The sequence below is a fragment of the Lepisma saccharinum genome, chromosome 2 (genome assembly GCF_977018435.1).
Source record: "Lepisma saccharinum chromosome 2, izLepSacc3.1, whole genome shotgun sequence".
NCBI lineage: Eukaryota > Metazoa > Arthropoda > Insecta > Zygentoma > Lepismatidae > Lepisma > Lepisma saccharinum.
The window spans coordinates 24,537,592-24,551,874 of NC_139230.1; the positions used below are offsets into that span (position 1 = coordinate 24,537,592).

At 38.2% G+C, this 14,283-nt stretch overlaps 1 protein-coding gene across 2 annotated transcripts in view; it reads left to right on the forward strand.

The window, feature by feature from the left end:
- Positions 1-14,283, forward strand: part of LOC145984381 (uncharacterized) — a 252,089-nt gene that overhangs the window by 129,328 nt on the left and 108,478 nt on the right. For both annotated transcript variants that reach the window (XM_083118042.1, XM_083118043.1), the window contains exon 2: positions 9,118-10,150. In XM_083118042.1, coding sequence (XP_082974168.1) covers positions 9,179-10,150 — 972 coding nt within the window. In that variant the 5' untranslated portion in view covers positions 9,118-9,178. The remainder of the gene's footprint in view (positions 1-9,117; positions 10,151-14,283) is intronic.

Below are 14,283 nucleotides of genomic sequence, written 5' to 3' on the forward strand. Positions count from 1 at the left end.
TCTTGAACTATAATTGGGACAATTTAATACTAATTTGAAACGATTAAAAGTATTAAAACGACAAAGTAAACTTTTGCGCAATCTTTCTGCCGATTCGCATTATTGAAACAATATTTAACCAATGGGGACGTTATCTCATATTTGGAAATGCTGCATTGGTTGAACTTCCTGTGGACAAGACCGTGAGTCACGCCTCCTGCTCCTCAGAATCGAACTTCACTCTGATTGGAGGATCGTATATTTCACAACACTTCCTTGTTTCAGAGCTACCAACATAATTTCGTAAGACGTTGGACTTAGAAAAAATCCATGCGACAAATTTTTTGAACATGACTGTACCTTCCCTCGATGTTCATTCACTAAAGATGCTAGAGTAACCGAATAGCGGAGATTAATTATATGTTCTAATAATAGCTACTTTCACAATCTTCTTAGATTTATACTAACCTAAAGTTAGTTTTGACCTGAAATTAGAATTTTCAAAGAATTCGTGATTTTCGATGAAGGAAGATTTCATATATCAAACCGACTTATACACTCCTCACAAAAAGTTGGAATATTGTTATATTAGACACAAAAAGTTTGCAATATTGTTGTATTAGGCAATAGGTGATAGGCAAGGTGGCATATGTCGGCGAACGTCCAGCAGAAAGACAGATACCACGTGGTGTTGAATTCGAAGGCCTTGCCTAATATAACAATATTCCAAACTTTTTGTGAGGAGATCCACTATTTGCCCCAATGGTAATACATACCTTAGAAATGATGTTGCCGATTCATTTTTGCCTCTCTCTTTAGTTACAATATGTGAGATTATTCAAACTCTTAAATCAGCGAAAATATTGTAAAGTTTATTAGAAAAATACACACACTCATGCACTGCATGATCTCTCGTCCTAGGCTGAAACAATCGCCAGATAATCTCTAGCTCATTAAATTTCTCCTTTAAGACGTGACTAAATAGTATAATATTTGGGAAAAATTTATTTAATAAATTATAGTTTGTCACTCATTAAAAAAATCAGATCAAGGTTTCCTTTTTTAGGGGTCAACACTTAGCAGCATTTTCTCAAACTTGTTGAAAATATTAACTCTCGTTTAACTTCAGCTATCTAGGTACATTGATGCGATACATATAATACAGGAAGTTTCCGTTTGTATCGTGCGATATCGTTAAGGAAAAGTTCTAATATATTCATTAATTTTCTAAGAAAATCATCCGAATTTTGGAAACTTGAAAGTAACACGTGATGTTATGACTTTCAGTTCTATTCACTCCAGAAAGGGTAAATATCAAGAGCAAGTTCAGTGGGAAGTCAATTTTTTCAACAAATCGCGTTCTTACATTTTATAAATATATTTTATTCTTCCTAGTTGTCTATCTCGCAAATAAACCACTAATGCCTAATCTGACGGTTGGCAGGGCGCGCTGAGGAATCAGGTGTCACGGCTTCAAATTAGCGGGTTAAGGATGTTGTATCTTGCTCCAGATCCCCAGTAATAGTGAGTGCATCCCCCTTGTCGCGTTTAACTTTAAACTAACGGTTACTGGAAGAGTCGTTGTTACTTACAAGTTAGTAGTAACGACATTTGCTTCTTGTTGTTTTACATCTCTCACCGTATCGAACATTTCTTTTACCTATGAGGTCAATGGAGGATTCACTGATTAGAAGATATCTCAATGTTTGAAGATAAAAAAAGTTGTTTATTTGAAAAGGCTGCGGTTTATCTTCTATTACTTTATAATTGTTGTAACTTTTCTGCTTCTTGAGATTAATTGAGACGATGAACTGATGAAATATATGTTGGGGGAGGAACACACCCATGCCTTACTCAGGATTCGAACCTGATACCCTGCCGGAGCCGGTTGTAGCTTCCATTGTGATGATTGAATCTAAAGGTTAGTATGCAATCCTAGAAGTGCCCAATTCACTATGTTATGTGGATAATTTTGTGTAGTAATGGAAGGTGAAATGTAACAGGCTAAGAGGTTTGTTCGGAATTACCGACAAATAGTTTCTCGTAACCACATATTTGTTTACGTGGGCGACAAACAAACTATTATTCACCAGAACTAAATTGTTATAGTAATCGTGCACATTTGCTTAGAGTTACCAAAAAAATAGTCAAAATTACCAAATTTTCTGTTTCCTGTTACTAAAAAAGCTTAAACAAACGTGCATTGTTAATTCATTTTTTTTTCTCTATGTGTTATTTTATGGCTATTGTATTTGGCAAGGAGCTGTATCTGGCTGTTCGTGGCGCATATAAAAGAAACATTATTGCTGACCTCCGTGGCGGGGTGATTAGCACAGCGCGCTACGACGCCTGTGGTCCTGGGTTCGAATCCCTGCCTGGATATGGGTGTTATTTGTGTGTGTCCATTCATCATATCACCACTCATCCTCATCTTTGCCACTAACTAAAAGTGGCAGGAAAGCGAAGTAAAATAAAACCAAATCAATCAATAAATAAAACCATTATTGTTAAAAATAGACAGAAAGAGAGGGGGAAGGGAAAGAGCGACAGAGAGAAAGAGAGAGAAGACTGAAAGGAAGGAGTGGAGATGAAGAGAGAGAGAGAGAGAGAGAGAGAGAGAGAGAGAGAGAGAGAGAGAGAGAAGAGAACAGACAACTTCTATATCAGACTACCGAAGTCGTGCTTTAATGTTCTTACCGGGAAGGAAACACTGTTCATAAATCTTTGCAACAAGTTTGCCAAAAGCCATTTAAGACTTACAGACTCCCAGTCTAGTGGGAATTTCCTGTAAGTGCATCCGCGCACTGTACAGGGGCTAATACTTTAAATGCACCCTGCAGGTACAGTATGCTGTTCTTGCTCTGTGGGGAGGGGAACGGCACTAATCGATAAGGTCTCTGGAGTGGCTGAGAGGAGTAGCCTGATTCGTAAACAACCCCTGCAGAGAAAGGGAAGTGGTGCGTCATTTAGGTTTCATTGAACTGTCGAGATAGCAGCAGGAAGCCCAACTATGTGCACAGCAGCTAAAAAAGAGAGGAAAAAGTATATATCAGCTTTCTCCTTGAGCTACGGTAGAGGGTGGTGATGTTGGGGTCGAAGCGTTCTTTTGACGTGGAAAGAGCAATCTCATCCCTGTGACATGCGCGCACGCGCACTCTGCCAAAAAATACATCAACATCTTGTGACTAGGCAGATGAAGATGTCAATAGTATTTTATATCACGTTTCAGTCAGACTGATTGATTGAATTTGATATTATGGGCAGTTCAGCACATGATACGGGGATGTGCCCCTCAACTAAAATAAAATTGAGGACAGACCTCTAACAAGAAAAGAAAATATCTCCATTAAATACTTCCTTAGTCAATTTTAAAACTAATTCATTCATTCATTCATTGTTTAAGACGATTTAAAAATATGCTGTCGGTTAGTACTAAAATGCACTTACATATTAAAAGCTGAGGCTGTAAAGGGTTACCCAGTACACAGAAGGACAACACAGCTATACTGGCCGTAGGTCCAGTCACCAGAGCATCGCTGGCCTGCAAGACAGCAGTTACCGGGGTGTACTACGTGGAAAGGAGATTGACTTTTGGGTGTCTAGAAGATCGCCCCTTGCACTCCATGTTTCAGTCAGTTCTTCAAACTTTTACAATACTAATAGAGGAAGACTGTAATTTAGAAATTGCAATGAATATTTCTTTCATTGTCCTAGCTGGTGGTTTAAGTCAACTTTATGCTTAGATAGGCTACTCGGGACTGGAGCTAGAATATATAATGGGGTCTGAACCACTGTCCCATTTTCCTCTACGGGGATCGAACCCGGGACGCTTTGATTGCAACGTGATAGCGTTTCACTCAACACTACTGATAATTCATTTTCTAGTCACGATTTTTCTTCTGAGACTAGTTTATTGTAATGAAGAGAATTATCCTTTTTAAAACATATGCAACTGAGCTTGGGAAAACGTAACAGCAATCAAGAAAATTGAACGATTGGTTTCGGGTTCGTAATGTATATGAAAATTTAAAAAGGTAAAAAGGTAAAGGTAAGGTGTTCCCCTGTGCATAGCACCACGCCATGAAGGCGTATAGGGGGTGTGGGGGTAACGCCCCACACTTTCTTGATCCGGTCGTGAGTGAGGGTGATGTGATCAGCATCACGCCCCTGACCGCCTTTACCCCCCAGGGTTTCCCCCAGGTACCCATGTTATTCGACGCTGGGTTGGCGCCGGGGCCGCTTCCACCGTTAGAAAAGTTCCCGGATTTGAACCGGCCGGGGATCGAACCCGGGACCTTGAGCATGGTAGTCAGACGCGTTACCGACTGAGCCACCATCTTTTCGAAATGTGTTTGCAGGAATATTAATACACGTTTCTTTGAACATTAAGTTTGGAAAGTCGTTCTTGTAATAAAGGCTTCCCTTTTATGCCAGATCATTAGTACTGATTCATCATTGAGCACTTTCATTGTTCAAAGTAAGTTACAAGCACCCAACCTAATAATACAAACAATAGCAAAATATGCTTTCGTGCAATTCTTGTATCGAACGAGTATAGGGTATCGTCAGCTCAAAACCTAGCAGGCTTTGCCTTGGTTTTCCACAGCCACTCCAGGTGAATGTGGATAGGTACTCTTCCAAAAGACCATGGAAACTTCGTCCGATTTTCCAGGTTCTTCTATTACCCTATCGCCGATTATGGTACAGATACAGACACTTCTGGACAGATACGGACACAATATCATTGACTTACAACGGGATCGTTGCAACTCAGAAGTGTTCATGACTGTACAGACAATCGACGTCAATTCAATTAACTTTTCAAGCTCGATGTTGTTGCATTTGGGAACAATATGCATGTTGAATAATATCATAACGTTCCTTCTGTTTTAAATTGATTAGCATTGTGAAGTAATGGAGTGTGGATTCGAATCTCTGATAAGGCATGGATTATTGCGCTGTAACCCCCCCCCCCCTTCATTGTCATATCAGCGAATCTCATCCATGTTTAAGTTTGGAACTCCACGATGTGGTAGTGGTAACGTTTTCGGCTTGTAATCAAGTAGTCCCGGGTTCGATACCCGGTGGAGGCACAGAGGTTCGGATCATAGAGTGTAATTCAAAATGAATAGTGCAACTTTACACAGTTATTATGACGTTACTATTTATGATAGAAAATTAGGCAAGGCATCAATATAAAGAAGAACTCTGGAAGTTTTACTCACATTACAAAGATTCAACATGGGAACCATGTGAAACGTGGAAAAGGTCCATACGATAATCAAGTACTTGCTATGCACGAGGCGGCAAGTCGTTGTCAACGATTTCGAAGGCACTAACAATTCGCAGTTGTAACTTTGGCAAATCTTTCGGAAGGGTGAAACATATGCATTACTACCAAAATGCATACGGAAATGTCTTTGCACCATTGTGATCGAATCAGTTCTCGATAGCTCCAACACACAGTACGCCTTCTACTGGTCATTAGCCATTTTGCTACACTGGCGATCCTGGTGGAGCATCGGCTAAGCAGAATAAGCGCGCTAAGTGGGAATAAAACGTCCAGAGTTTTTCTTTATATTGATGCCTTGTCTGATTTTCTAGCATAAATACTAAAGTCATAATAGCTGTGTAAAGTTGCACCATTCATTTTGAATTACCCTGTATTTAAACTCTAGGTACAGTCGCGATTAGCCTATGTGTGCGTAAAGTGGGCTAAAAAAAACTCAAACCCATGCTTTAAGTTCTCATCAGCAGAGCGAAGAGAACAATAAAAAATATTGATGAAAATGTGACTGCAGCAACCGCTATTGAACATTTTTGTAATTCGGAGACAATCTACTTTGTGTAACATCAGTAACGCGCGAGAATGCAAGTTCCATCTTTCTCCGAGCTCTTGTCAAGAAAACTCCCAGCGACTAGAGAGAGAAAAAGATATTTTGTTTCAGTGAATGGTGGTGAGAAATGTCCTCACGGGCAACCCACATCGTTGAGCACCCCTTCTCCCCGCCCCCAGGTTTTTCCTGCACGAGACATGACTTATGACTTTTCCAGGAAATGAAGCTGAACCACATACACGGAAATGCTCATGTTGTAAAAGAAACAAAAGAATGACGCACCCATTACAGGTCATCAACAACTTATGGTATCGATTGAAATGTTGTTGTTGGTTAACGTACACACAATCCGGTTGTTAAAAATAATAAAAAAACAACATTAATTTACTTCCTGTTTCTACACCCAAGTAACGACTTCTTTATGATACATGTGCATGTGCCGTTAGCTCCATGGGGAGAAAATGTTCTCTTGCACAAAGGGGTCGAACTAAGAATGTATCTTTTATATATGTGACCGATCAATATATTGAGCTCTTCAGAACTGTGGTATCGGGTTTCCCTGTCACGTAGTAGGCAATGAAAGAACTTCATCAGCCAACACGTAGAAGGAAATCAACCCTTCAGACCTCTTTCAAATTTCGCCACCTGCGCTGAGTTGTTGACAAAGGGTGCGTTCTATTTGCTTTGCTGTTTAAATTGTTTCGTAGACAATGCAATATGGAGCGAACAGAGGGGCAGTTTGCATTGGAAATGAATCTTTGCGAAGGAAAACGCTGGGAACACATGCGAAAAGGTACACTGAAGTATCCTCGAAAAAAATGTAAGAAGCAGAATTATTTTATATCTTGGCGCAATGTTTCTTGCTTCACAGCATCTTCCTTTATCTTCTTCTATATTTAGACAATACATTATTTGAAGCAATAGGAAACTTGCGTGGGTATATTTGCGAGGACGTTTATTCTGTAAATCTATGAATTCAGAACCATTCCTGTATGTGCATATCACGGATGACAGAAAAATAAAGAGCCAGAGGCCTCCGTGGAGTAGTGGTTAGCGTAACATGCTACGAAGACAGAGGTCCCGAGTCCTAACCCTGGATCATTCTTTCTTTTCCCACCATCTATTTCACCAGTTCATCATTTATCCTCGTCGGCACGAATAACCCAAGATGTAGAAAAGCCACACACAATAACCGAACTAGAAAGAGTGAAAAAAGGTAATAGTAGAATGCTCCACGACAGAGCTTTTACCCATATTTCCTTTTAAAAACGCAAAACACATGAAAATATGACAAGAAACGATCCCCCTCCCATTTGCACCTGCACCTGCAAAAAATATGGCCTGCCCATATCCTCATTCTGAAGTTCTTGCGTAGAAACGTAGAAACATTTTTTTGTATAGATTACAGATATCCGAAATCTGTACAGGTGAATCCTTGAAATACACGTATTTCATTACTCAAATTCGATGACAATCGGGGCCTCCTCCATGGCGCAGTGGTAGCGTCATTGCCTTGTAATCAAGGGGTCTCGGGTTGGATACCCCGTGGAGGCACACAGGGTTCGGATCCTACTTTAAACTGCAGGTCCAGTCCCGATTAGCGTATTTGTATCTAAAAAAACTCAAAAGCTTGTGTGCAGAACGTCGTTCTATGGAGTCTATAAAATTCAACTATGGATTGGTCGTATGAACGAAGATTCTAAGAGAAGATGCTGTTCCTCGAGACAACCTTTTCTCTGTATTTGAGTCCTCTGATAAAATTAGACTATGCTGACAAGCGTGCTTCAACTTTTATCCACAATTGTCTCATAACACTGCATCTTAATTTAATTAATCTGACAGTGAATCGGTACTACTAATATGGTTCATTTTTGTAAGTATTTTATATTCTTCTCACTAAAATCACACAGAGAAAAATGAGAATTATTCTTCCCAGAGTTTAATTAGCTTACACGCAAGGAGGTAAAATTCAAATATCGCTTATTCACTCCGCTTCCTTAATTAGTCGGAGAGGATTTAATGGAGGCCATTAGCAAGCAACCGCGCTTAAAAACTAATTTTCCTGAGTTTAAGAGAAATTAATAATTAAGCAAAATTATAGTCTCGGAGAACATTTACATGTATATTAATCCCTTCAAACCAAATACCCGTGCATGCTACGTTATCCATAATACGAAAGATATTGATTATAGATTCCACGAATATAGAGTGTAATAGATCAGCGTAGATTTCGCCAAAAATGTTCTTGCTCGCATCACTCGCAATATATCATTGTTCTCTCTAATGCATTGTAAATTACCAGAAAGAGAAATAAGACTTGTCTTAATTGATTTTGTTTTAAATGCATGAACAATTGTTTTGAGGAAAGGGAGCGTGCACATTTGAGAGACAATTTATGTCATTTTTGCTGTTGGTTTATTGTGAGATGGCTGAATTCGATGTGTAATGTATTTAAATAATATATGTTGTATATAATATGTATTAAAGAAATTTTGAATACGTACACAATTTAGTGTCCATGTCGCTCCATGTTGCATATATGTGAAACATATATCGTGCATGAAAGTTATACATGTTAATGTAAAAAATAATTACATTTGGAATGTAATTATCAAGCATTTTCTGTCTTTCAAAAATTGTTTGTGTGCTGTTTAATGTTTAATGTGAAATTTAACGTGTTGAAAAAATAATTCAAATCGTTTGTACGAACACAAATGCTTTAGCAACAACGTCTACCACCTTTTTGTATAATTTACGAGGGTAATAACGTATTTGATACTAGTACTACCACTACTACTACTACTAATAATAATAATAATGTTGATCCCGGGTTCGAATCCCGGCTTGGGCATGGATGTTTCTGAGTGTCCATTCATCAATTTTCATCATATCATCACTCATCCCCATCTTCGCAAATTAGCCAAACGTGGCACAAGAAGCGAAGTAAAATAAAGCATATCAATAATAATAATAATATTATAATAACATTATTATTATTATTAGCATTATTATTATTATTAGCATTATTATTATTATTATTTCTATTGGTACGTTTATCCTGGTACTTGCCCCCACAGACAAAAATTCGTGGTTGCGCCTCTGTACAGATTAGATACTGTACCTATGTATTTCTAAAGAAAATGTGATGATATATAATGTGTTATGTACAGGGTGCTTCAAAAAAGGTAACTGAACATGGTTTGCGTGCTGAGTTTGTCACCTTTTGTTAAACACCCTGTATCATTAAGTAGCATTTAAATTTTATTTCAATATTTTAATAATTGCTGTTATTTTCTTACAGATCGACATTCGAGGGACACGTTTAGAGCTAACCGTGGCATAGCTGCTGCTTTGAGTTCGGTATGCGTGTCTGCCTATTCAGCAGTTTGGTGATCTACGCATGCATCTTCTTGCCCGGACTAGCAGCGAAGCCAGGAAAAGAATACCGGAAACTCGGTGCCGAATATGTTCCAGCCGGCAGCGGACGACAAGGGCTCGGAGAGCCGAGTTGCGAAGAACTCCGTGCCATGTGGCGTTTCTCGAAGAGGCAATCCAGAGCAGCCGAAATTACAAACGAGATCCCTCAGTACCGGGACCCATTCGTGTACAACGTGTGGGAACCTTACGTTCGTTCGGCTGGCGGCATCAGGGGTAGAGGACGCGGTCGGAACCAGAGACCGGTTTACGGAAGAATAGTTCATTCTCCGCCGCCCTCGAGAAACCGAGAAAATGCCGGTCCGATAAGATATCGTCCGTTCGAAGAGGTTGCTCGACTGATCGGAACTTCCAGGCGCGAAAGTGGCGGTTACCTCAGATCTGCGGGACGAAAAGCGTTCAGGTCATCGGGAGGTCCGATGCTGGAGCCCCCGCCCCAGACCGGCAGCTTCCAAAGGTTGAAAGAGATCCTCCAGGAAGAGAGAGCTCGAGAAATGAGGGATCGGCTGGCCGAGGAAGCCATGCGACAGGAACAGGAGGTAGAACAGGCGGCCGCCAAGTTCGGCAGGATAGTTCATGCCCCGCCGCCGCCCCCCAAACCCGATTCCGCTTTCGAGTCAATTCGCTATGGCCGTTACGGCGGTGGCTACGAAGAGCCGAGCCACAAAGGAATTCTCGCTTTCCCCGACGTTCTAGCTCCCGCATCCAGTGTGGACGAAATGGGCGTTTTCGAGGAGCCCACTGACGAAAGCTACATGGACTCCAGGAAAGATTTAGATTATCCGGATTATTCAAACGCCGGCAGCGGACGCATTAACAAACACAAGTCCTTTCCAAAGCATAAAGGAAGGAAGGCAGGCCATTGGCGGGACAGTTCGTATACGGCTTCCGTTAGACCAGTAAGTACAAATATATTTTTTCATTGTATTCATTGGTGTTAGTAACTAATATTTCACGAGCATACTTAAATGTCTATTTTGAGGATTCCGATTCCTCCCAAATGTTATACAGAATGTGATATTATAACGACATGCTAATTGGTACAAGTACAACCAAGAAACACTATCATTTACCTGGGGTTGAATTACAATAAACATTAAACTATTCACTGGCACATTACAAGATTCTTGCATTCGAAACTCTTTTGCTTCACTTATCTATAAAAATATGTACCACACTGAATTGTTGGATCAATTTAAATGCCAATTACATGGTTTGGGTTAGTATTTTTTCCAATTACAAACCACACAAAAACGTTTTGAAGGAAATACTAGAAATAATTTCTTAGACATTGATCTGTTTAGCCGTTGACATATAACCTCTCACTTGTTCGTGGTCTCTTGCAAAATTCTCAGAATAAGATTACACGTTTTTTTTTTTTTGTTCATTGAAATTGTTAGGTCTGTGTGTATGTGTATGGAGAAATGGCTGTAACAAATCTGAAATAACCAAGAATCATAAACCACACAAATTTTATTTACAAATTAATTTCCAACCTAAACAGATTAAATAAGAATATATGCCTTATTGTTTTCACGAAATAATGCAATTAGTAATTTTGCTCAACACTATGCCATTAAGACTTATGAGAAAATAAGGGAAAGGTCTATATTACTCTATCTTGACTGTAATTGGAGACAACGTCCAGTTTCTTTATCGCTTCCCCTATCCTGCAATAATTTTACTGGAAGCAGAGCAACTTACTTTCGGGAACCGCGGGTGAGAAATGAACAAGTTTCATCCTTATTTTAGATACGATGGGTACATTCTGACAATGATATCTGAAACTATCCGGAAGGAAAAATTGAAATTATATTTGCGTGAGAACGTAAACATTTCACAATGCTGCTGAAAATATATAGTTTTTCGTATTTATTTTACGAATGCTTGGAATATAACGAAATAATATCTTCAAGCATCGTATTTTTCCAATCAATAGACCAGAGTATTTCTCTCGATAGCTATCGTCATTACAGGACTGGATAGATTTTTAGGATTTTAACTTGACAAATGAAAAGAAAAGCCACAGAGCAACAAATACACTGGTTTTGGAATACAACTTTATAAATAAAGTAGACGGATGTAAGTTCTGCCCACACTCCATTTACTAGAGATTCATAATATACAAAGTAGGAAAATTCATGTAGGGATTGATTAACAAGGCTCGAAACTACCTGTGTTCAAAACTTGATTTGTTACTAGTTTTCAGTTTATGTCGAGATTATATTCATGGTAGAATTTTAGTTTCTCTCCACATCAAACCAAAAACATCAAAAGCAAGTATGGCTTCGTTTGAGTTATTTATCATACATTACATCGTGTAAATTTACTTTCAAGCCTATTTCATGCCCAGAGGCCTAAAATTGCTGTTTAAAGTGCAAACCAAATCACTGGCTTGTGACTTCGGCCTTATGCATGGCGTATTGATGTTGCTGGCTTATTATAATCAAGAGGCCCGTGATCGATCCCCGGTGGAGGCACATTGCAGTGGTAGGTCTAGTCGCGGCCTATCTTGACATAAAGTGGACTTAAAAACAACCACTGACAATCGGGACCGACAATTTAATTACAAACCAGCCATTATCACTTAGTTATTGAGAAAGTTAAAGGATCTTACTCCTAATATTAAAATTTTGTGTCGCTAAGTCGGCCTTTTACCACGATCGGATGGCCAGTAGTTTATTCGTAGATTATGTGTAATTTAGTCATACGTTATCATTATATTACTCTTGTAAAGTTTGCGCACTAAATGCTTTATAATATCGCCGTCAAAGTTTGGAAAGATAACGATCCAACAACCTTGACGTAGCATTTCTTAACTTCCAGTGGCAACCTATCATTTCCAGATATTCTCGATTGAACTCCGGGGTTGATTTCCATTCTTAAAGAAATATTGTAGTGTTTCGGCTCCACTTAAAATTCTAGGCTGTTCGGGAAAAAAACACTTAAGTAAAAGAAAATGAAACTTTACAGCAGACACTTTTTATGTTTATTCTTTTAAAAGCAAACGTTACATACACGTTGAATCAGCACTGTTTAGAATCTTTACACGTGTCCCATATAAAATTATATTATTTTATTTGATTGATTGATTGAGGTGCTTTATTTTATTTCGCTTCTTGTGCCTCGTTTATTATATTTTATTTAATTGACGCAATGTGACTTAGATGAAAGCAAGAGAAAATTGCAGTTTGTGACTTAGTGCCTTTTCCCGAAAACACTAGAATTATAGGTCTGTATAAAACCTCTATTCCTTCCTCATTACAGTGAGGCAATTGTCCTTTGCACATTTTGTAAAAACAAAATTTCCTCTGGTTCTAATGGCCCAAATATTTCATCTGTAATTATATAATTTATTTCATTATATCAAATTGAGAGAGATTATTGAGAGATTCATGCTCTTGGTCACGTAAGTGGCGTCAAGTAGTACTCGTATATCTATCTGACAAAAAAACAACTAAACTCAAACAAAGAAATTAACTATGGTAATGTGATCCTCAGATTTTATATCATAATAAAAGCCTTCAAGATTCATGGAACACGTTTACCAATAATCTTAAATATAATTTGTGGTATATAAAAACAATAACTCGTTCTGCTCATGCTATGTATTCCAAGAAATTAATTTCAACGCTAACGATTAAAAATCACATTTCACACATATTAATCACCTTTAAAGCAAGCGTGGCCTCCCCGATGGCGCAGTGGTAGCGTCGTCGCCTTTTAACCAAGGGGTCCCGGGTTCGATACCCAGTGGAGGCACAAGTGGTTCGGATCCCACTTTAAACTGTAGGTCCAGTCCCGATTAGCCTTACTGTGCATAAAGTGGACTTAAAACACCAAATTAATCAATAATTAATCAATAATTTAAAGCAAGCGTGAAGAATAATTTCTCTGCGAATACCAGAATTTGAATAAAATATTCGAAATACTACTAGAAAATAGATCATATAATTAGTTTAATACAATACTTCAACACACAAGCGAAGTTTACATGTTTAACGACTATCTTAACAGATTGACTATATCTAATTCACAATAAAAATAGTTGTTAAGTCAATTGAATACCGGTACATTAGAGAACAGCATATTTCCACCTTTGTTATAAAAAGGTTTTAATTTTAAAAACTTTTAAAGAGATAACTTTAGTCTATGGTAGAGAAAGTGGATATGAACGAAGTACACAAAGACACGCCCGAATCTCTTAAACCAATTTTATGTGTAGTTCATGGAACTTGTACTTCTGAGGGGCTTACGTTACATGGGATTTTTCAGTTTATGTCTTTTGGTAATGGAGATTGCAGTCTTTTCTTTCTGCGCTTAATCCTTCACCGGCTCTTAAATTTGTCACCAATATACGCGGGAGTGTTCCGAATCGTGGACAGGAATAAGTTGGGCCACATTCTTTAGTTCATTGCAAAGGATGACCTTTGTGTAAAGACTAACATCACAGAGCACACAAAGTTATTACCCTTTGCACAAATGTATATAAATTCATTAAATTTTCGGAAGTAAATAGAATTCAATTTACTGAACTTATATTTATTTGTCAAGGTCCTTCGTTGTGAACTTGTAACTTGTGATTATGCTACAAAGCGTTCTTACAATATATGCATGTTTTTGCATGTGGGTCCACGGAAATTTATTAAAAAGCATAGAATCTTGTGCGTTACCAAAAGTAGGCATATGTATCAAGCAAAATGTGTTGAATACAGTAACTGTGTACGATTTTAAGTATACTTTCCAAATATATTTTTCGTATCACATGAGTACAATAAGCATAATTTATACATGTTCCGACTCTACACGTATGTGCCAATAATGGCAGTATTTTCGAGATACAGTGTTCAAACTAAATAGTGTTATTGTCTTTATAGCAGATATGATAGGTGAGTTTTCCGTTTGAATTTAAGAGTAGAAACATGAATTTGAAAGTTATTTTTTAAACAGATTTGGAGAAAGTTCAAGTACAAATATAGTGCAAGTTTTGAAGTGTTTTCTTAAAAATTACAAAGAAACAAATTAAGTATTT